Source organism: Octopus bimaculoides, chromosome 6 (genome assembly GCF_046866305.1).
Source record: "Octopus bimaculoides isolate indiv1 chromosome 6, ASM4686630v1, whole genome shotgun sequence".
Taxonomy (NCBI): Eukaryota; Metazoa; Mollusca; class Cephalopoda; order Octopoda; family Octopodidae; genus Octopus; species Octopus bimaculoides.
In genome coordinates, this window is record NC_142933.1 from 44,869,445 (window position 1) to 44,891,944 (window position 22,500).

Genomic DNA, 22,500 nt, shown 5'->3' on the forward strand with positions numbered 1-22,500 from the left:
CCCATGCCAGCATGGAAAGAAGACACTAAATGATGATGATGATAATAAGATTTTTTTAAACATCGAATGGCTATGAAGGGTTCATCTGAGTAAAATAGGAATCAAAGGGGCCATAGCTAAAGAATCATTGAGAATCATATGAACAAAAAATGATGGCAATGGCGGTAACAGCAGCACCAACGGCAACAACTGATAATATTACATTATGGCCAAGTTCAAAGTTAAAAGCCAACAGGCGCAGGAGTGGCTGTGAGGTAAGTAGGTTGCTTACCAACCACATGGTTCCGGGTTCAGTCCCACTGTGTGGCACCTTGGGCAAGTGTCTTCTACTGTAGCCTCGGGCCGACCAAAGTCTTGTGAGTGGATTTGGTAGACGGAAACTGAAAGAAGCCTGTCGTATATATGTATATATATATATATATAAATATATATATATATATATATATATATATATATATATATATATATATATATATATATATATATATATATGTGTGTGTGTGTGTGTGTGTGTGTTTGTGTTTGTCCCCCTAGCATTGCTTGAGAACCGATGCTGGTGTGTTTACATCCCCGTAACTTAGCGGTTCGGCAAAAAGAGACCGATAGAATAAGTACTAGGCTTACAAAGAATAAGTCCTGGGGTTGAATTTCTCGACTACAAAGGCGGTGCTCCAGCATGGCTGCAGTCAAATGACTGAAACAAGTAAAAAGAGTAAAAAAAAAAAAAGAGTAAAGGCACACATATACATGATATCTTAATCTTTTATCTTTTACTTGTTTCAGTTATTAGACTGTGCCCATCTTGGGGTACCAGCTTGAAGAATGGCACTGCCTAGTTGAATGAACCAACCCCAGTACTTGTAGGGTTTTTTAAGCCAGGTATTCATTCTATTGATCAGTTTTGCAGAATTGCAAAGTTACAGGGACGTAAACACACCAACACTGGTTATCAAGTGGTGGAGGGAGCCCAAAGACACACACACACACACACACACGACAAGGTTCTTTCAGTTTCTGTCTACCAAATCCACTCACAAGGCTTTGGTTAGCCTGATGCTATATAGTAGAAAACACTTGCTCAACGTGCCACACATTACAACTGTACCTGGAACCATGTGGTTGCGAAGCAAGCTTCTTACCACACAGCCACTCCTGTGCCTGTATCAATAATGATATTATAAAAACATGAGTTAACTGTCCATTTTGCTATTGTTTAATATAAGTTAAAAAAAAATAAAATGTATCAGAGGTGGCCTTTTTTTTTCGTGTTTCATTTTTGTTTTTATTTATACTTACACAAGTTAGAAAAACTTTGGCTCCACAGAAAGGCCATTTGCGAACAACATTAAGGTACATGCGCACACAATCATTAACACTTCGACCACGCAGTGCAGCCCATCTTTCGTAGATTGTGTTTACTAAGGTTCTGAAAAACAGGAAAAAGAAAAGAAAAGAAAAAAGAAGTTAATTAAACTTGAAATGATTAGTTGATTAGTAGTATTTAAGTCACTTAGAAATCAAGCTCTCATTTTATGTAGGAAATCCCCCCCCCCCAGCACCACCACTGTTGCCACTAGCACCATCACTACCTGCCATCACCACTATTGTCACCCTCACCTTCACCACCACCAACACCACTGTTGCCACTACCACCATCACCATCTATCACCATCACCACCACAATTGCCACAATCCCCACTATCACAATCACTGCTGTCAAACACTGCTACCTTTGCTGCCCTCACCACCACCAGCATTGCTTTGGTCACCACCACTACCAACACCACTGTGGTCACCACCACCACCACCACCACTGTTGCCATAGTCACCACCACCACTACAACCATCACCACCATAACCATCACTGCCGTCACCACCAGCACCACCATTGCCACCATCATTATCATTATCACAATGACCTAAAGATTTAGCAGCACTTTGTCTGTCTTTGTGACCTGAGTTCAAATTCTTGTGAGGTCAACTGCCATTCAGGGATAGTAAAATGAGTAATCAGTCAAACCCTGTGGTTGATGTAATAAACTTCCAACTCCCCTTGAAATTACTAAAAAGCACCATCCAAACGTGGTTGATGCCAGTGCCTCCCGACTGGCTCCTGTGGCGGAGGCATGTAAAAAACACCTTCTGAATGTGGTCGAAGCCAGTGCCCCCTGACTGGCTCCTGTGCTGGTGACACATCTGAATGTTGCCAATGCCAGTTCTGCCTAACTGGCTCCCATACCAGTGGCACATAAAAAGCACACACTACACACTTGGAGTGGTTGGCATTAGGAAAGGCATCCAGCTGTAGAAACTTTGCCAGATCAGATTGGAACCTGGTGTATCCTACTGGCTTGCCAGTCTTCAGTCAAACCATCCAGCCCATAACAGCATGGAAAACAGATGTTAAACAATGATGCTGATGATGATGATGCAAAAATAAAGATTATGATTATTATTATTATTATTATTATTATTATTATTATTATTATTATTATTAGGGCAGTGAGCTGGCAGAATCATTAGCATGCTGGGCAAAATGCTTAGCCACATTTCGTCAGTCTTTATGTTCTGAGTTCAATTCCACCAAGGTTGAGTTTGCCTTTCATTGTTTTGGAGTCAGTCAATAAATTAAGTACCATTGATACAATGGGGTCAGTGTGATTGACTAGTCCCTTTCCCCGAAATTTCAGGCCTAGTGCTTATAGTAGAAATTATTATTATCATTATTATTATTATTATTATTATTATTATTAGTAGTAGTAGTAGTAGTAGTAGTAGTAGTAGTAGTAGTAGTAGTATAACACGTTGGGTGAAATGCTTAGCGGCATTTTGTTTGAGTTCACATTCCGCTGGGTTTGACTTTGTCTTTCATCATTTCGGGGTCAATAAATTAAGTACCAGTTGCGTACTAGGATTGATCTTATTGACTGCCACCCCCCAAATTTTACGTCTTGTTCCTGTGGTAAGAAAGACTATTATCATTATTATTATTATTATTATTATTATTATTATTATTATTATTATTATTATTGAGTGAGAGAGCAGCACATACCATCAAAGAAATGCTGGGATAAAACACAAAGCCCAGTATACACATCATCATGACTACTCGTCTGATAAGGGTATACCAGACACATGCATCACAACCATATATGTGCAATATGGTGATCTCATATCAAGATAAACAGTGCATGACATTGCAGGTGGGGCCCAGTTAGAATTTTCTTCAGGGTAAGTAGCCCATCTCACTCAAATGGTCCCTGAATAAGGTTTGTTTAAGGATGATGAATGAAACACAAACGTTTGCTGAAGTGAATTATTCAAACCCCAAAGAATTCCACTAAACACATCAATGTGATTCTCCCCCACCACTTCTGCTCATGATTAGAGATGCACATATTATCAGCAACCAAGGGGCATGCTTGACTGGTTAAAGTAAAACAATTGACAAACAAATCTGTGATATTGAGCAGAATAATTGCTGTAGCCCATTTTTTATGCCAAGACAAAGCAATGTACATGATAGCACTTCCAATCAGTTAAGATCAGAACCCATGAAACTCAGTGCCTCGTACTGCATCGAGGCATATTATTATTATTATTATTATTATTATTGTTATTATTATTATTATTAAGTTGGCACGCTGGATAAAAGGCTTACTGGTATTTCACCCGTCGCTACAATCTGAGTTCAAATTCTGCCAACGTCAACTTTTTATCATTTTTCTTGTTTGCACGCTGTAAAACCCATTATATCGTCCCGTTTTTGTCTTTTATGTTGTTGCATGTCCTTTAATGTTATTGTATGTGAGCCCTCGTGGCCAATAAAGAATTAATTATTATTAGGATCGACAAACTTGGTTGCCGACAAATTTTTATGCTCTAAAAGGATTTTATCCTATATATGCTGCTCTATCAGTATTTAAAAAATATATCTATCTTCTTGTTCTACAATACATTTCAACGCTTCAAAAACAAACTTATCTTTGTTTACATGTGACATAATTATTATTATTATTATTATTATTATTATTATTATCATTATTATTTTTTTTTTTTTGGCCACAGTGGGCTAAGAGGGGACAAACGAGGACAGACAAAGGGATTCAGTCAATTACATCGATCCCAGTGCATAACTGGTACTTATTTAATCGACCCCGAAAGGATGAAAGGCAAAGTCGACTCCGGTGGAATTTGAACTCAGAACGTAAAGACAGACGAAATACCGCTAAGCATTTCATCCGACATGCTACTGTTTCTGCCAGCTCGCCACCTTTATTACTATTATTATTAGTAGTAGTATTATTAGTGGAGGTGCAATGGCCCAGTGGTTAGGGCAGCGGACTCAAGGTCATAGGATCGCGGTTTCGATTCCCAGACCAGGCGTTGTGAGTGTTTATTGAGCGAAAACACCTAAAGCTCCACGATGCTCCGGCAGGGGATGGTGGCGAACCCTGCTGTACTCTTTCACCACAACTTTCTCTCACTCTTACTTCCTGTTTTAATTACTTGTCTGTAATTCAAAGGGTCAGCCTTGTCACACTGTGTCACGCTGAATATCCCCGAGAACTACGTTAAGGGTACACGTGTCTGTGGAGTACTCAGCCATTTGCACGTTAATTTCACGAGCAGGCTGTTCCGTTAATCGGATCAACTAGAACCCTCGACGTCGTAAGCGACGGAGTGCCAACAACGTTATTATTATTATTATTATTATTATTATTATTATTATTATTATTAAGGTGGTAAGCTGGAAGAATCTTTACCATGCCAGACAAAATGCATAGCAGCATTTCTTCTGGTTCCTTACATTCTGAGTTCAAATGATGCTGAAGTTGACTCGATATTTTATCCTTTTAGGGTTGACAAAAATAAGCACCAATCCAGCATTGAGTCTATACTTTTCTTTCTCTCACAGTTGGTCCCTGCCCCCATGCACTATCATTTACTTTTTGCTTTTTTTATTTGTTACTTGTTTCAGTCATCAGACTGTGGCAATGCTGGAGCACCACATTGAAGTTTCTTTGTCAAATGAAACAAACCTAGTACTTATTTTTTTATATCCTTTTGTTAAGCCTGGTACTTATTTTATCGGTCTCTTGTGCTGAACTGCTAAGTCATGGAGACATAAACGCACCAATAGTGGTTGTCAAGAGGTAGTGGGGAGACAAACACAGACAGAAAAACACACACATGCACACACACACATATATATGCAATGCGCTTGTTTCAGTTTCTGTCTACCAAATCCACTCACAAGGTTTTGGTGAGTCCAGGGATGTAGCAAAAGACACTTGCCCAGGGTGCCACACAGTGGGACTGAACCCAGAACCATGTAGTTGGTAAGCAAACTTCTTACCACACAGCCATGCCTGGGCACCTGTGTTATATAAACAACTAGCGACTGGCTGTACCTTAGCCGGTGGCATGAAAAAAGCACTATCTGAATGTAGTCGATCCCAGGTCCGCCTAACTAGCTCCTGTGCCAGTGCACATAAAAAGCACCATCTGAACGTGGTCGTTGCCAGTGCCGCCTGACTGGCTCCTGTGCTGGTGGCACGTAAAAAGCACTATCTGAACATGATCAACGTCAGGGCCACCTTACTGACTCTCGTGCTGATGGCATGTAAAAAACACCCACTGCACTCTTGGAGTGGTTAGCGTTAGGAAGGGCATCCAGCTGTAGAAACCTTGCCAGATCAGATTGGAGCTTGGTCTAGCTGCTGGCTTTCCAGACCTCAGTCAAATCGTCCAACTCATGCCAGCATGGAAAACAGACATTGAACGATGATGATGATGACGATGATACAGCTGGCACCTCTCTATGAATTAAACAGAATGGAGAACTCAGCTAATATGCTACAAAGCTCCACAAAAATGTAGTTTGGGGCATAAAAATCAAAGAGATAATACCATTATAAGTCAAGGCATATCACAAAATTCAATAGAATTGGCTTTATTTTAACATTCTGACAAATATGAAGTATTATAAATGGTGTTTTCAGTATTTTTCAGAGATTAAGAGAATTTAAAGATTAAGCTAGGTCAGCTCATTGACAAGAGGTTGGAGGTCAGATAGCTTCTGATGTCTGAGACTGGTTGCTGTTCCATTCAAAAGCTTCCCCACCTATGTGTGTGAATGGCTTGTTTTAACATTGAAACATTGAGGAATTTAATGAGAAATGATGTATATATATATATATGTATATATATTAAGGGCATTACTATACATAAATGCCTCATGCTATGATGATGATGATGATGATGATGATGATAATGATGGTGAGGATGAGGATGATAATAGCAGTGATGTTGATAATAGTGATGAGGATGATGGTGTTAACTGTCAACTTATAGTAGTAGCAGCAGGGATGGTGGTGATAAGAATGGTGATGTTAATGATGTTTTGTCTAAAGCCAACCCTGATCAAGCAGGCTTATGATTGAAGGTGGGGTGAATCAACCATTAACATTTGGTCCTTTTAGGGGTGTACAAGGCTATATGATCAACTACTTCCTTCCTTGTTTAAGAATAGAAGCTTGTTATTTGGGAGAGATTTAGCTAATATGTCCAGCAGACCAAGCAACCACACTGAAGGCCTCACTGTGGTGGTGGTGATGATGATGACAATGGTAATACTATCAGTAGCAAAAGCAGAGTTGATGATGATGATGATGATGATGATGATGATGATGATAAAACATTCTAAAAGATCCAACAATGACATCAAGCCAAATATTAGTTTCACACTTTGGCACAAGGTCAGTAATTTCAGGGAAGTGGGTAAAGACGAATACGTCGACCCCAGTGTTTAACTGGTATTTATTTTATTGACCCCAAAAGGATGAAAAGCAAAGCTGACTATAATAGAATTTGAACTCAAAATATATAGACGGATGAAATGCCGCGAAGCATTTAGCCCAATGTGCTAACGATTCTTATTTCTTTATTGTCCACAAGAGGCGAAACATAGAGGGGACGGACAAAGAGATTAAGTCAATTACATCGACCCCAGTGTGTAACTGGGACTTAATTTATCGACCCCGAAAGAATGAAAGGCAAAGTCCATCTCGGCGGAATTTGAACTCAGAATGTAATGGCAGACGAAATACCACTAAGCATTTCGCCCAGCATGCTAATGATTCTGCCAGCTCGCCACCTTCATCAAACCAAATATTAAAAAACACCTGCTCTCACCTCTGTTCTGATCCAGTCAAGTGAGTCTGATATTTTTCGGGATAAAATTTCTTCTGTACAGTCTGTAGTTGTTGACAGTTACTTAAATCCTTGCTGGGATCAACTTTGGCATCACCAAATTCTATCTGGAATGGTTTAAAAAAAACAAAAAACAATTCAATTTAATTTTTTAAAAATAAATTTTGTTCACTGATTAATTCAAAATTAGCAACAAATGGAAACAAGGGCAATTTCTTACAAAGTTTGTGATACAGGTTATAATAAAGATTGTGACAGAGAACATCATATTTCTAAGAGAGATCGATTATGATTTGGACAAATGAAATATAACATACACTATGTTGGGGCAAGCAAAAGCGAAATCGTGATGGCACCTGTGCCCAGTGTCACCTTTCTGGCACTTGTGCCCGTGGCATGTGTGAGGACTTTCGAGCGAGATCATTGCCAGTGCCGCTGGACTGGCTCTTGTGCGGGTGGCATGTAAGATACACCATTTTGAGTGTGGCCGTTGCCAGTACCACCTAACTGGCCTTCGTGCAGGTGGCATGTAAAAACACCCACTACACTCTCGGAGTGGTTGGCGTTAGGAAGGGCATCTAGCTGTAGAAACTCTGCCAAATCAGATTGGAGCCTGGTGTAGCCATCTGGTTCACCAGTCCTCAGTCAAATCGTCCAACCCATGCTAGCATGGAAAGCGGACGTTAAACGATGATGATGATGATGACTATAACATACAATAAATAGGATAACATCTGGACATATGATAGGGACTACATGTACAACACCAACTTCCCAGACACTGATGGTCTGGAACCGCTTATAGTCTGCACTAATTTCTGAGCAGGAACTTCAAGTTCTTCTGCCAGACTAGTTCACTAGTCTCTCGTACAGTATAGTATTAAAGATCTGTATTTTTAATACTAATGCACAGATTCTTGTATTTCATTTAATTATTCAAGTAAATTTGGTAATTGTTTGATTTAAGGTGTGTTAACCAAGGTAACCAGCCGGCCCTGATTTGGAAAAATCAGTAAGCTGGAAAGACTTTAGGACCAAAGGTTTCAGAAAATCAATGTTGTACCTGTATGTTACTGAATAAATTACAATGTAGTAGAATAAATTACTATTCATGACTGATAAAAGTACAAATATGATAATGTGATAGAATATGTGACTAAATAAATGAGACCCCAGGACAGTGTGATAGACAGCAGGTAAAAATGTCAGACAGTACATAAAATATACATGAAATTAAACAAAGTCCCATTTATATCAGAGAGGGGGGAGGGGGAGGGGGGAGAGAAAAGGAGAGAGGGGGAGAGAGATAGGGGAGAGGGGGAGAGAGAGGGGGAGAGAGGGGGGATGGGGAGAGGGGGAGGGGAGAGGGGGAGGGGGAGGGGAGAGGGGGAGGGGGTGGAGATGGGTGGGGGAGAGGGGGAGAGGGGGAGAGGGAGGGGAGGGGGGGAGAGGGGGAGAGAGAGGGGGAGAGAGAGGGGGGAGAGCGAGAGGGGGAGAGAGAGAGGGGGAGAGAGGGAGAGAGGGGGAGAGGGGGGAGAGAGAGAGGGGGAGAGAGAGAGGGGGAGAGAGAGAGGGGGAGAGAGAGAGGGGGAGAGAGAGAGGGGGAGAGAGAGAGGGGGAGAGAGAGAGGGGGAGAGAGAGAGGGGGAGAGAGAGAGGGGGAGAGAGAGAGGGGGAGAGAGAGAGGGGGAGAGAGAGAGGGGGAGAGAGAGAGGGGGGAGAGAGAGAGGGGGAGAGAGAGAGGGGGAGAGAGAGAGGGGGAGAGAGAGAGGGGGAGAGAGAGAGGGGGAGAGAGAGAGGGGGAGAGAGACAAAGAGGGTGAGAGAAAGAGAGAGAGAGGGTGAGAGAGAGGGTGAGAGAGAGGGTGAGAGAGAGGGTGAGAGAGAGGGTGAGAGAAAGAGAGAGAGGCAGAGAGAGAGAGAGAGAAAGAGAGAGAGAGGGGTGAGAGAAAGAGAGAGGAAGAGAGAGAGAGAAAGAGAGAGAGAGAAAGAGAGAGAGAGAGAGATGAAATATTAGAAATCGATTCAAATTAAGATAGATGTATTTTTCTGAAGTCCTTTCTAACATAAGTAATTCTTGTTCCAACCACAAACCAATACATCATCACTTAAAGATACACTTTAATAAGATTTCGACACCATGAATACATTTAATACTATTACTCCCATCATACCTGTTACCTCCTCCCACTTCCCATCACTGCCACTACCACCACCACCACCGGTGCCACTACCACCACCACCACCGGTGCCACTACCACCACCACCACCGGTGCCACTACCACCACCACCCTAATTTATAGAACTTATTTTTTTCCATTTGTCTGTTCAGCACAATGTCTTCTGTCTACTGATTTTGTACTTGCTCAATCTTGAGACCCACTATTTCATATAAAGTCCCTCTTTTTTTTAATTATTTAATTAATTGATTGATTTATCATTTATCTTTTACTTGCTTCAGTCATTAGATTGCCGACATGCTGGAGCACCCCACTGAATTTTTTTTTGAATAATTCAACCCCAGAACTTATTTTTTATGTTTGGTACATATTCTATTGGTTTCTTTTGATGGACTGCTAAGTTACAAGGAAGCAAACACACCAACACCAGTTGTCAAATGGTAATGAGGTGACAAACACACATGAAGACATGCTCATACTGACATACATACATACATACATACATACATACATATATATACAACAGGCTTCTTTCAATTTCCATCGACCAAATCCACTCACAAGGCTTTTGTCAGCCCAAGGCCATAGCAGAAGACACTTGCCCATGGTGCCATGCAGTGGGACTGAACTCAGAACCATGTGGTTGGGAAGCAAGTTTCTTACCACACAGCCATGCTTGTGCCTAATTAATTAATTAATTAAAGGACAAGGAAAAGAATAATTGGTTTTGATTTATTTGGATCATTCCACATTGGTGAAATTGTTGTATAGTAGTAGTGTTGAGCTTCTACATCAAGAATTGCATGAAAAGTATAAGTGAGAAATTCCAGTGGAATTTTAATATTTGGGGAAATAGGGATGGGTGAAATGTTTCATGTGCAACATGGGAGCAAACTAATAAAGAATTTGGGTAGAGAAAGGGTATGCAGATCAAGAGGGTCTGAGTAGACAGAAAGTATGTAGATTGATAGCTTAGAGTGGTAGAGTTGTTGTAACAGAGACAGAAGAGGTAAAGAAACGAAACCATCTGTGAATCTGATGATTAAACTACATTGGTGAGTGTGTCATATAACTATAACTCTGTGTTCCACATGTAGATTTTGACCAAATGTAATGCAGGCATGGCTGTGTGGTTATAAATATCCATACCATATCTAAAATAGGCTGAACATTAAAAACAAACAAAATATAATAACCCTAAAAACCTGCCCAATCATTTCATATGGATACTTAACAGGACAACTTTATGTTCTGAGTTCAAATTCTGCCCAGGTCAACTTTGCTTTCCGTCCTTTTGGGAGTCAATAAAATAAGTACCAGCTGAGTATTTGAGTCATTGCAATTGACTTTCCCCATCCCCCAAAACTGCTGGCTTTGTGCTAAAATTTGAAATCAAATTTGAAACAAATATATACTAAGTATAAAAAATAACATATTTTGTATTATTCTGAAACGCCATGTGCATAGCAAACAATAAAGTTATTGTTAATCTATTTCAAAGCACGAAGCATTAGAAAGCCAAGTACATATAAAACATACAGTTAGAAAATGAGTAGAAAATTCTACTATTGGCACAAGATTTAAAATTCAGTGAGGAAGGATTAGTTGATTACATTGACCCCAGTACTCAACTGGTACTTATTTTCTCGACCTTGAAAGAACAAAAGATAAACTTAATCTGGGCAGCAAATGAATTCAGAATGTAAAACCAAAAAAAATATGACTAAATATTTTGTCTAATAATATTGCCAGCTTACAGTCTTCACCTTTCAGCACTTAAACCAGCCATATCTGGCTCAAATATTCTACTTGCTTTACATTTAAGCCAACCAGATCCTGCCTCTTACTCCTACACTACAATGCCATTCTAAAATTAAACAATCACGTCATCAATCAAAATCTTGTAGTTGGATGATAATGCATGATTAATCCAAAACCAATGTGAATAACTAAGCATTACATTTGACAGAGTAATCTGAATGCCAGAGAGTTAATAATGATGATAATAATAATAATAATAATAATAATAATAATAATCCTTTCTACTATGGGTACAAGGCCTGAAACTTTGGGAGAGGGGCAAGTCAATTACATCAACCCCAGTGCATAACTGGTACTTATTTCATTGACTCCCAAAAGGATGAAAGGCAAAGTTGACCTCAGCGGAATTTGAACTCAGAGCCTAAGGATGGACAAAATACTGCTAAACATTTTGCTTGGCATGCTAACAATTTTGCCAGCTAATAATAATAATAATAAAAATAATTTATTCTTTTATTAGCCACAATGGCTCACATACAAAACATTAAATGACATACAACATAAAAGACAAAAAAACAGGACGATACAATGGGTTTTCGCATGTATACGATGTAATAATGATATAAATTGAACAAATTAAAACTCCCTAACCCTAACCCTAAAGGTCCTTGTGGAAAACCCCACAAAACCTACAGGTGCCTGACCAACAGAGCAGAGCCCTTCTCCTTTAATTTCCTTTTTACTTGTGCATGCTCAGAATTGGTCCTTTCACACTGGTCATTCTTCCAACATTTACCCACTTTTCAACAAACTTGCTACAAAGCAACACTTCCCTCTCCACCCACAACTTCCTTTTCAAGTGAAACCTTAAAAAATTGATGAGGGCTTGGGAAAAGAGGAAAGTGTCTGTCTTAAGCCCTTTCAAATGGGTCCACCATACTACCTCTTTCACTACAGCCACTAGACAAATAAAAATTGCCTGCCTCTCCTGGCCAAAAGAGGGTGGTGGGGAAATCTTCACAATGGATTCAGCTGACAGCCAGATCCATCCCACACGCGACAGCAAGTGTTCGACATAAACCCACAGGTCAACAATACTCAGGCATTGGACTAGGGCCTGCAGAATGGTTTCATTGTTCTGGGTGTACCTCAAGCAGGTCCAGCTGACAGAACTTTCGTGCCTGTAAAGTTTATCCCAAACAGGCTGTGCCCCTTGATAGCACTGCCAGGCAACAGATTTTTACTATAGGCACAAGACCTGAAATTTGGAGGGAGGGAGCCAGTCAATTAGATTGACCCCAGTACACAACTGATACTTTATTTATTGACCCAGAACAGATGAAAGGCAAAGTCAACCTTGGCGGAATTTGAACTCAGAACATAAAGACAGATGAAATACTGCTTGCTAAGCATTTCGCCCAGTGTGCTAACGATTTTGTCACCTCACTGCCTTTAATAATAATAATGATGATGATGATGATGATGATGATGATGATGATGATGATGATGATCATAATAATAATAACTAATTTCTTTTTTACCCTGTGTATCTGTTTCTAGTTATCTTTTTGATGTTCCTTTCATGTATTAAATATGTTGACAGTAGTTTACTTATAGCTTTTTAAATTGACCATGTGTTCATATTTATCAGCTGCGGATATGTATGTATGATGCTGAACTATATATATAGATCAAAGCGATAATCAGCCAAAATTCTGATCTAAACTCTGTAACACAATAAATCACCAAATGCATTTGAAGAACTAAATGATAATTTACCATTGTCAGAAATTACTTAATCAATGCCAACAAATGGGAAAAAGATGGTGATTGTAATCTTTTGTATCCTAGAAAAGATTAAAATCGTTCTATCCCTGCTTTGTGCAAACTCTGCTTGTTTTATTAATGTTATTGAGATGTTGCTATAATCCATGTGTTGTTCTGCTACAGCAAGACCCATATGACCCTTGAGAGTCTACGTATGATTTTTGAGGGCCTACACTAGCAAAATAGTAAATTGAGGATATCTCTCTTTTACATGTTTCAGTCATTTGACTGTGGCCATGCTGGAGCACCGCCTTTAGTTGAGCAAATCAAGCCCAGGACTTATTCTTTGTAAGCCTAGTACTTATTCTATCGGTCTCTTTTGCCGAACCGCTAAGTTACGGGGTCGTAAACACACCAGCATCGGTTGTCAAGCGATGTTGGGGAGGGGACAAACACAGACACACAAACACACATATATATATATATACATATATACGATGGGCATCTTTCAGTTTCTGTCTACCAAATCCACTCATAAGGCTTTGGTCGGCCCGAGGCTATAGTAGAAGACACTTGCCCAAGGTGCCATGCAGTGGGACTGAACCCGGAACCATGTGGTTGGTAAGCAAGCTACTTACCACACAGCCATTCCTCACAATAGTATCTTCAAAGTCCTTGAAAAAATTTTGATTCAGATGAATTTAATGCAAGAAACAGCTAAATTTCTTTCATTAATATTTTAAACAATTCAACCTACACAAGTTAACATCATCATCATCATCATCATCAAGCATCCATTATCAATGCTGGCATGGGTTGGACAGTTTGACCAGAGCTAGTAAGTCTGCACAAAAAGTACACACGTACACTCAAACACACACACAAATATAATGAGTTTCTTTCAGTTTCTGTCAGCCAAATCCACTCAAAAGGTTCAAGGTTTATAGTAAAAGACACTTGCCCTAGGAGCTGCACAGTGGAACTGTACCCATACCCACATGTTTGGGAACCACACAGCCATGCTGTGTGTATGTGTGTGCACGTGCACATGTGTGTGTGTTCTCTCCTCTTTTCTGCACGTGTTCAAGCCCCATGGCTACAAGATATAATGTAGGACAATTTGCTGCTGATGAGGACTTTTGATGGAGAAATATATGTACACAGTTCTCTTCTAATCACCTGACAATAAACCTGTCCTTTTCCTTAATGGCAACTTAACTAAAGAGAGTTCTTTATTCCCCTTCTCATATGTTCCTGGTCTTAGTTACCAAATAGTAATTGTGATATACCTCCTTCTAGAAGCAGAATTAATTTTACCAAATTCAGAATTTATATTATAGAATATTTTGTATGCTTTTATTTGTCTATGTTGTTCATAAATGTTTTCTGCTATTTTTTTGCATATATCTATGCCCCTTGGCTGTTGAATATAGATTAGGACAACTGTCATGTTGATGATGCTTATTGAGGTAGAAGCACATACCCATGACTGTCCTCTTATCAGACAATAAGCATGTCCTTTTCTTTAGTGGCAAGTCAGCTTTTGAGAAATTCTTCATTCTTGAAATTATTTGCTCCTCTCAAATGGAACTGGTTTCAATTGTCATTTAGTAATTGTGACACATACTCTAGATGCAAAGATGATTTTTACAAAGCAAGAATTTATGTCGTATGGCATTTGGTATACCTGTTTTTGTCTCTGTTGTTCATATACATGCCATTAGCCACTCTCAGATATTTCTATAATTTCATTTTGTCTATTTATCTATTTCTCTCTCTCTATCTCTGTCTGTCTGTCTGTCTGTCTCTCTCTCTCTCTCTCTCTCTCTCTCTATGTATGTATATATATATATGTGTGTGTGTATGCATACATACACACACACACACACACACAAACACACACACACACATATATATATATTAGGTCATTAAGAATGAAATGTTCAATTTTGAACTGTGAGTTCATTTTACTTTATCGCAACAAAAGCAATACAGTTAATCAAAGTATGCACCTAAATTATTAACACAATTTTGCCATTTTATCAGTAGCTTATTTATGCTGGCAGCGAAGAATTCTGGAGAGCAAGAGGTGATGAAATCATGAAAGACTGTTTTTGCATTTTCTTCAGATTTTAAGTTTTTTTTTCCTTGCGAAAAGTTGTCTAAAGCCTGGAAAACATGATAGTCAGCTGGTGCAAGAACTGGTGAATATGCTGTATGACAGAGTAATTCCAAGTTCAGTTCATTTAACTTGAGTAGAGTATTTTGTGCAATATGTGGTTGAGCATTGTCTTGCAAAAGAATTGGCCTGTCTCTGTTGACCAATCTCGGTTGTTTAAGTGTAAGTTCACTCATCATTTCATCCAATTGGTTGATGTATACATCTGCTGTAATTGACTTACCAGGTCTCATGAAGCTGTAGTGGATGACACCAGCACTGGGCCACCAAACAGACACCGTAAGCTCTTTTTGGTGAATATTCTCTTTTGGACTGTGTTTTGGCACTTCGTCTCTATCTAACCACCGTACAGAACGCTTGCTACTGTTGAAAAGAATCCATTCATCATCACACGTATCAATACGATGCAAAAATGGTTCACTTATGCCATAACAGCAAAGAACAGCAAGTTTCAACACAATGTGTCATTTGATGCTTGATTAGTTCGTGTGGTACCCACTTGTCCAGCGTTTTTATCTTGCCGATTTGATTCAGAGGGTCCAATACAATTGGAATTGAAACATCAAACCTTGCTGCTAACTCACGTGTAGTTTGAGATGTATCCACTTCCAGCTCATCATTATCCACCTTGGCCTCAGGTCTACCACAGGGCTGATTTTCAAGAGTAAAGTCATCAGACTGGAACTTCTTAAACCATTGACAAACAGTGTACTCACTCGCCGCATCTTCACCAAACACCTCATTGATGTTTCAAGCTGTCTGGGATGCATTAGTCCCATGACAGAACTCGTATTCATAAACAATGCAAACTTTTGATCTATCCATGGGTTCACAAAAGTTGATTTACAAGAGAAAACTCACAATATAATCAGACACCATGAATTGCATTTCGAAAAGTGATGATGTAACTCTTCAATGTTGTAAAACAAAGAATTGTCAGGATAAAACATTAGAGCTAACAACTGTGAAACTTGGTGCATAGGAAAATCAGGCATCTCATTCTTAATAACTTGGTGTGTGTGTGTGTGTGTGTGTGTGTGTGTGTGTGTGTGTGTGTGTGTGTGTGTGTGTGTGTGTGTGTGTGTGTGTGTGTGTGTGTGTGTGTGTGTGTGTGTTTGGTTGCCTTTATTATCGTTTGACAACTGGTGTTGGTTTGTTTATGTGTCTGTAACTTAGCAGTTCGGTGAAAGAGGCTGATAGAATACCAGGATTTCAGAAAGGGTGATGGAGGTGATGGTTGAGTTATTATCACTGCATATACACTCTGAACCACCACATTATGAAAGTAAGACTATATCTTTTATTTGTTTCATTCATTAGACTGAGGCCATGCTGGGGCACCACCTCAAAGAATTTTTAGTTGAATGAATTGACCCCAGTATTATATTCTGTAAGCCTGGCACTTATTCTATCAGTCTCTTTTGCTGAACTGCTGTGTTATAGAGATGTAAATACAGCAACATTTGTTGTGAAGCAGTAGTCTGTGACAAACACAGACACAACAACACACAAATATAGATATATCTATGATGGGCTTCTTTCAGTTTCCGTCAAACAGATCCACTCACAAGGCTTTCTTTGCCTCTGAGGCTATAGTAGAGGATACTTGCCTAAGGTACCATACAGTGAGACTGAACCCAGAACCAAGTGGTTGAGAAACAAACCTCTTACCACACAGCTATGCTGATTCATTTACATGCATCATGTGTACAAGTGTATATGTTGGTATATTCAGGTAATTTATCATATATTATACATATATACACACGTTTATATAGTTATGCATATGTTTATATAGGTGTGGCTGTGCGGTTAGAAGCTTCCCTCCCAACCACATGATTCTGGGTTCAGTCCTACTGTGTGGCACCTTGGGCAAGTGTCTTCTACTATAGCCTTGGGCCAACCAAAGCCTTGTGAGTGGATTTGGTAGACGGAAACTAAAAGAAGCCCGTTGTATATATGTATATATATGTGTGTGTATGTTTGTGTGTCTGTGTTTGTCCCCCCAACATCGCTTGACAACTGATGCTGGGGTGTTTACGTCCCCATAACTTAGCGGTTCGGCAAAAGAGACCGATAGAATAAGTACTAGGCTTACAAAGAATAAGTCCTGGGGTCGATTTGCTCGACGAAAGGCAGTGCTCCAGCATGGCCACAGTCAAATGACTGAAATAATTAAAAGAGTAAAAGAGAAAAGAATAATTGTTGATGTTCCGAGTGCATGTTCTGATATATACTCAACAACTTCTGCCTTCATTTCTCCCTCTCTCTCTCTCCCTCCCGCTTGCTCGTCTCCTTCGCATCCACTGTGTGCATCTCCGACAACTTAAAGATCATTCTCATTGATGCTATTTGCACAGGAATCCCTATCTCATATTTCGAAGGAATTATTATTCTTCTTCTTGAAGATTTTTACACAAATCTTTGGTGCATTAAGCTTACATTAATTGCACTCGGCACTGACGAAGATTCCCTACAGTAACAGACTCACATACTTTGTAATTTCGTCAAGCCCTGTGGCTCTTTCAAAACAACTTTCCCCCCAAACCCACCCCACCCCTCCACCACCCCCTACCCTGCAATTTCACAACATCGCAGCAATGCATGCATTAGCTAGCGCCAGTTTTCTGCATCCTCAGCGATACCATCAGTTTAATATAAAGGGCAGTAATTGTTGCATAAAGCTAGTTCACATCAGAGACATTATATCTGTAGCTGGTGATACATGTTAAAATGGAAGGATATGAAGCATCCGTAAAGATGGTGATAGCCGTGGTGGCGGTGATAGAGATATTAATGGTAGAAGTGATGGCAGAGATGATGGTGATGGTGACAGAGATATTCAACTGTGAGAGTGATGTGGTAGTGGTAGTAGTAGTGGTGGTGGTGGTGGTGGTGGTGGTGGTGATGTGGGTGAATACGGAAAGCAAAACAAGAGCTGTTTATGGAAAGAGTCGGTAGCGATGGGGAGGCAGGCACAAACCTGTTCAGTTAAAAACATCCTGAGGTGATCTGTCACCAATTTACTACTTATTGGTAAGGATTTTTTTTAATTAGACACAAAATCATTAAATGAAAAGGCGGTGTGTGGACAGGGTGGAAAGGATTGAGAATGGGAGGGATAGAATTTAAATTAAATTTTAAGAGTTACCATATCCTTCTTTGGTTAAACAATGAAGACTATGATAAAAACAAACATAAAACAAGAAAACAATAACAGATTTGAAATGCATTAAGTTTACAACACATTAAACCGAAAACAAGAAACGAAGCAGCAGTCGGCAGCCGTCGTAGTTAGGGGTGGTGGTCGGGGGAGTAAGAATGTAAGAAAGTAAGAAAACGTATCGCAGTTCTCTGTGAGAAACTGCTCTTTTATTATTATAAGGAGAATGCTAGCACATATTTTATCCATTTATCATTACTTAAGTGATAATTGATATTACACCGAAGGCTGAGTAATGAGTTGAGAGAAACGATAGAGTGCTGAACTTATAATATTCATTTAAAACCCTATCTGTAATTTTAGTTTGCATCACCTGATTATCACATCATTTGTCTTTCACTCTTTCCTCCCCTCCTCCTCCTCCTCCTGGGATGACAAGGCCAGTCCCAGTAAGATATTGTGATCATGATTATGATCATGATGATTATGATCATTATCATCATCATCATCATCATCATTGCCATCATCATCGTTATCATCATCATTGTACAGCGTCCACTTCTGGAATTTGCCGAGGTGAATGATCTATGGTTGGATGCCCTTACTGTTGCTAACCTTTACTTGTTTCCAAGTAAGGTAATGTTTCCTCGTGACCAGACATGTTTTCATGGAAGATTAGAAATGAAGGACACCACTTGCATGATGGTGACACTTGTTTACAACTATCACGTAATGTCAAAGAAAGGAGATAGTAACACCCACACACAAACATTCATACATATATATATTCACACACACACACAAACATTCATACACATATGTATTCACACACACACACATTCATATGTACATATATTTACACACACGAACATTCATACATATATATGTATATATATATATATATATATATATATATATATATATATATATATATATATATATATATATATGCTCTTTACTCTTTTACTTGTTTCAGTCACTTGACTGTGGCCATGCTGGAGCACCACCTTTAGTCGAGCAAATCGACCCCAGGACTTATTCTTTGTAAGCCTAGTACTTATTCTATTGGTCTCTTTTGCCAAACCGCTAAGTTATGAAGACATAAACACACCAGCATTGGTTGTCAAGCGATGTTATGGGGACAAATACAGACACACAAACATATACACACACATACATACATATATATATACATATATACGACGGGCTTCTTTCAGTTTCTGTCTACCAAATCTACTCACAAGGCTTTGGTCGGCCCGAGTCTATAGTAGAAGACACTTGCCCAAGGTGCCACGCAGTGGGATTGAACCCAGAACCATGTGGTTGGTAAGCAAGCTACTTACCACACAGCCACTCCTGCGCCTATATATTTACACTTACACACACACACATGCAAACACATATACACACAATGAGCTTCTTTCAGTTTCCATCTGCCAAACCTATTCACAAGGCTTCAGTTGACTTGGGGCTATAGTAGAAGACACTCACTCAAGGTACCATACAGTAGAACTGAACCCAAAAACCATGTGGTTGGGAAGCAAACTTCTTACCACGAACCATACCTTTGGGCCATTCCCTTTGTCTGCAATCAGCTGTTATTTGTAACAAATTGCAGAAACAATTTTGTAACTAAAATACAAATATTTTGAGTATATTGCAGTAAACCTAAACAGACACAGTGACAAAGCCTATTTGTTTTAATGTATCCCCAGTGCAACATGAGATTTCTGATAATTCATTGCAATTAACCCGAGACTGTCTAAACATCATTTTATATTATATTTTTAATTCATCATTTAAGTAAGTTTTTTCATGTTTTAAATTCTCAATGTGATAATGATTCTGGAAAGACTTAGAGTATACCGATATTAGTAGCACATGATGAAATAAAACAGTTGAGATTTTCTATTATGAACACTAAATTAAATTAGATATTTTATCAACATGAAACTATGAGAGAGGAAAAATGCATGTAGAACCATCCATTGAATGGCTCATTCAGCATCTATGTTTTTTTTTTGGGGGGGGGGTCATATTTATAAAGTATCTAATCTAATTTAGTTTAACTTAATGACAAAGCTTAGTTTAATGACAATTGTAAGAAAGCTTCATGGAATGTTTTTCTATAAAATGAAGAAAAGTAATACAGAGAACTTAAAGTACAAAACATAAGGAAAGTATGTTATGTGAGAAAATAAAAAAACAGAACTGACAAAAGACCAAGCAAGCAACAAATGGAATTTTACTAGCACATACACACACATGCACAAACACACACGTGCATGCACACACACACATACACGTACACATGCATACATGCACACACACAAACACACACACACACAAGCACACAAACTCTCATTCTGGATAAGCAGAGACCTCACATGTCGTCATATTAAAACAATGCTGCCCACACATCAACAAAAGTTAAACAAATATTTTTGCCTTTACAGTAATGCTATAAGCACTAAATAATTGATAAACCAATCATCAAACATTGTCAAAATGACATCTCCAACTAAATTTCTGAGAAATATAGACCTCTGGAATTTCCCCCTCTTACAGACACAAATCCACAGATGTAGAAGCTGAAAACATCGTTGTCATCATCATCATCATCATCATCATCATTTCACATTCATTTTCCATGCTGGCATGGGTTGGATGATTTGACAGAAGCTGACCAGCTGAAGGGCTGTTCAGGCACCATGTCTGTTTTGGCAGGGTTTCTAAGGCTGGATGCCTTTCCTAATACCAACCACTTTACAGAGCATGCTATATTAATGTCATCAGCCTGGAAGACAGGCATTCAAATGTTATGGAAACTTCATCTTTCACTATTTACATTATTTACATTATTTACATTATTTACATTTGACAGATATTTGTCCTCATCTTCTTTGTTGTTAACACGTTTTGGCTGATATACCCTCCAGCCTTCATCTGGTGTCTTGGGGAAATTTCGAACCTGGGTTCTCATTCCTAAGGTATTTTTCAATGTTATTATTACTATTATTATTATTATTATAATTATTATTATTCAGGTCACTGCTTGGAATCGAACTCAGAATCTTGGGGTCAGTAGCCCGGGGGGAATTATGGAGTGAATGTTAGGGCTTATAAATTTAATATTTTCTTATCCTTCCTTAATACTGGTTCCCATATGCTATTCATATCTGCATTCGGTCTGTTTAGGAAGTTGTTGTGTCCTAGCATATGTGCTGCTTCTTGTAGTTTCCGTATTTTCCAATGGTGTTCTCTGTCTATTATTTTAACTTCATCCCACAGGGGGAGGTGGTCTCCATTTTTCCATACATGATCAGCTATACCCAATTTATCAATATCTCCTCATGTCACAGCTTTGCAATGTTCCTCTAGCTTTATTTTGAGGGGGTGGCACGTTTCGTCTTTGGTCATATTCTCTTCTATTGGTGGTTTTACCCAGAGGAGATATTTGTGAAGTGTTGTAATAGACAGAGAACGGGCATATGGCGTAGTGGTTAAGAGCATGAACTACTAAGCCCAAGATTCCGAATTCGATTTCATACAGTGACCTCAATAATAATGATAATAAATAATAATGACAACATCGAAAAATACCTTAGGAATAAGAACCCGGTTCGAAATTTCTCCAAGTCACCTGATGAAGGCTAGAGGGTATATCAGTCGAAACGTTGTGTTAACAACAAACAAGATGAGGACAAATATCCATCAACTGTAAATAATGTACATAATTCCTCATCTCTTAAATATAGAACTGCAACTTTCTCTTTCTCTTACTATCTTTAGATATGTGTGTGTGTGTGTCTGTGTCTTTAGACATAAGCATTGCTGCATGGTTAAGAAATTTATTTTGCAACAACATGGTTTGGAGTTAAATCCCACTGTGCAGCATCAGTCCTCCAGTCAACCACTACATTAAGAATGAATTTAATAGGAGGAAACTGTGAGGAATCCTATCACATTATATGCATGTTTGTGTATGCATGTGTGAGTGTACACATCTGTGTATTGGTCTCATTGCTTGACAACAGGTGCTGGTTTGTTTATGTCCCTGTACCTCAGCCATTCAGCAAAAATTGTCCAACAAAATAAGTGCCAAATTTAAAATACATAGCATGGTTGATCTGGCTGACAAAAACTTTTCAAGACAGTCACTCAGTAGGGGCCTTTTATTTGTTTCAGTTAATATACTGAAACAAATAATAGAAAAAAAAAAAAGAATACACACACA

The 22,500-nt window shown here is 39.0% G+C and overlaps 1 protein-coding gene across 11 annotated transcripts in view; it reads right to left on the minus strand.

Moving 5' to 3' along the window:
• LOC106873829 (pleckstrin homology domain-containing family H member 2) overlaps positions 1–22,500 on the minus strand; it is a 719,935-nt gene that overhangs the window by 44,199 nt on the left and 653,236 nt on the right. For all 11 annotated transcript variants that reach the window (XM_089353814.1, XM_089353811.1, XM_089353808.1 and 8 more), the window contains 2 exons: positions 7,198–7,322; positions 1,297–1,426 (listed from right to left, as the gene is read on the minus strand). In XM_089353814.1, the coding sequence (XP_089209940.1) occupies positions 1,297–1,426; positions 7,198–7,322 (255 nt within the window). The remainder of the gene's footprint in view (positions 1–1,296; positions 1,427–7,197; positions 7,323–22,500) is intronic.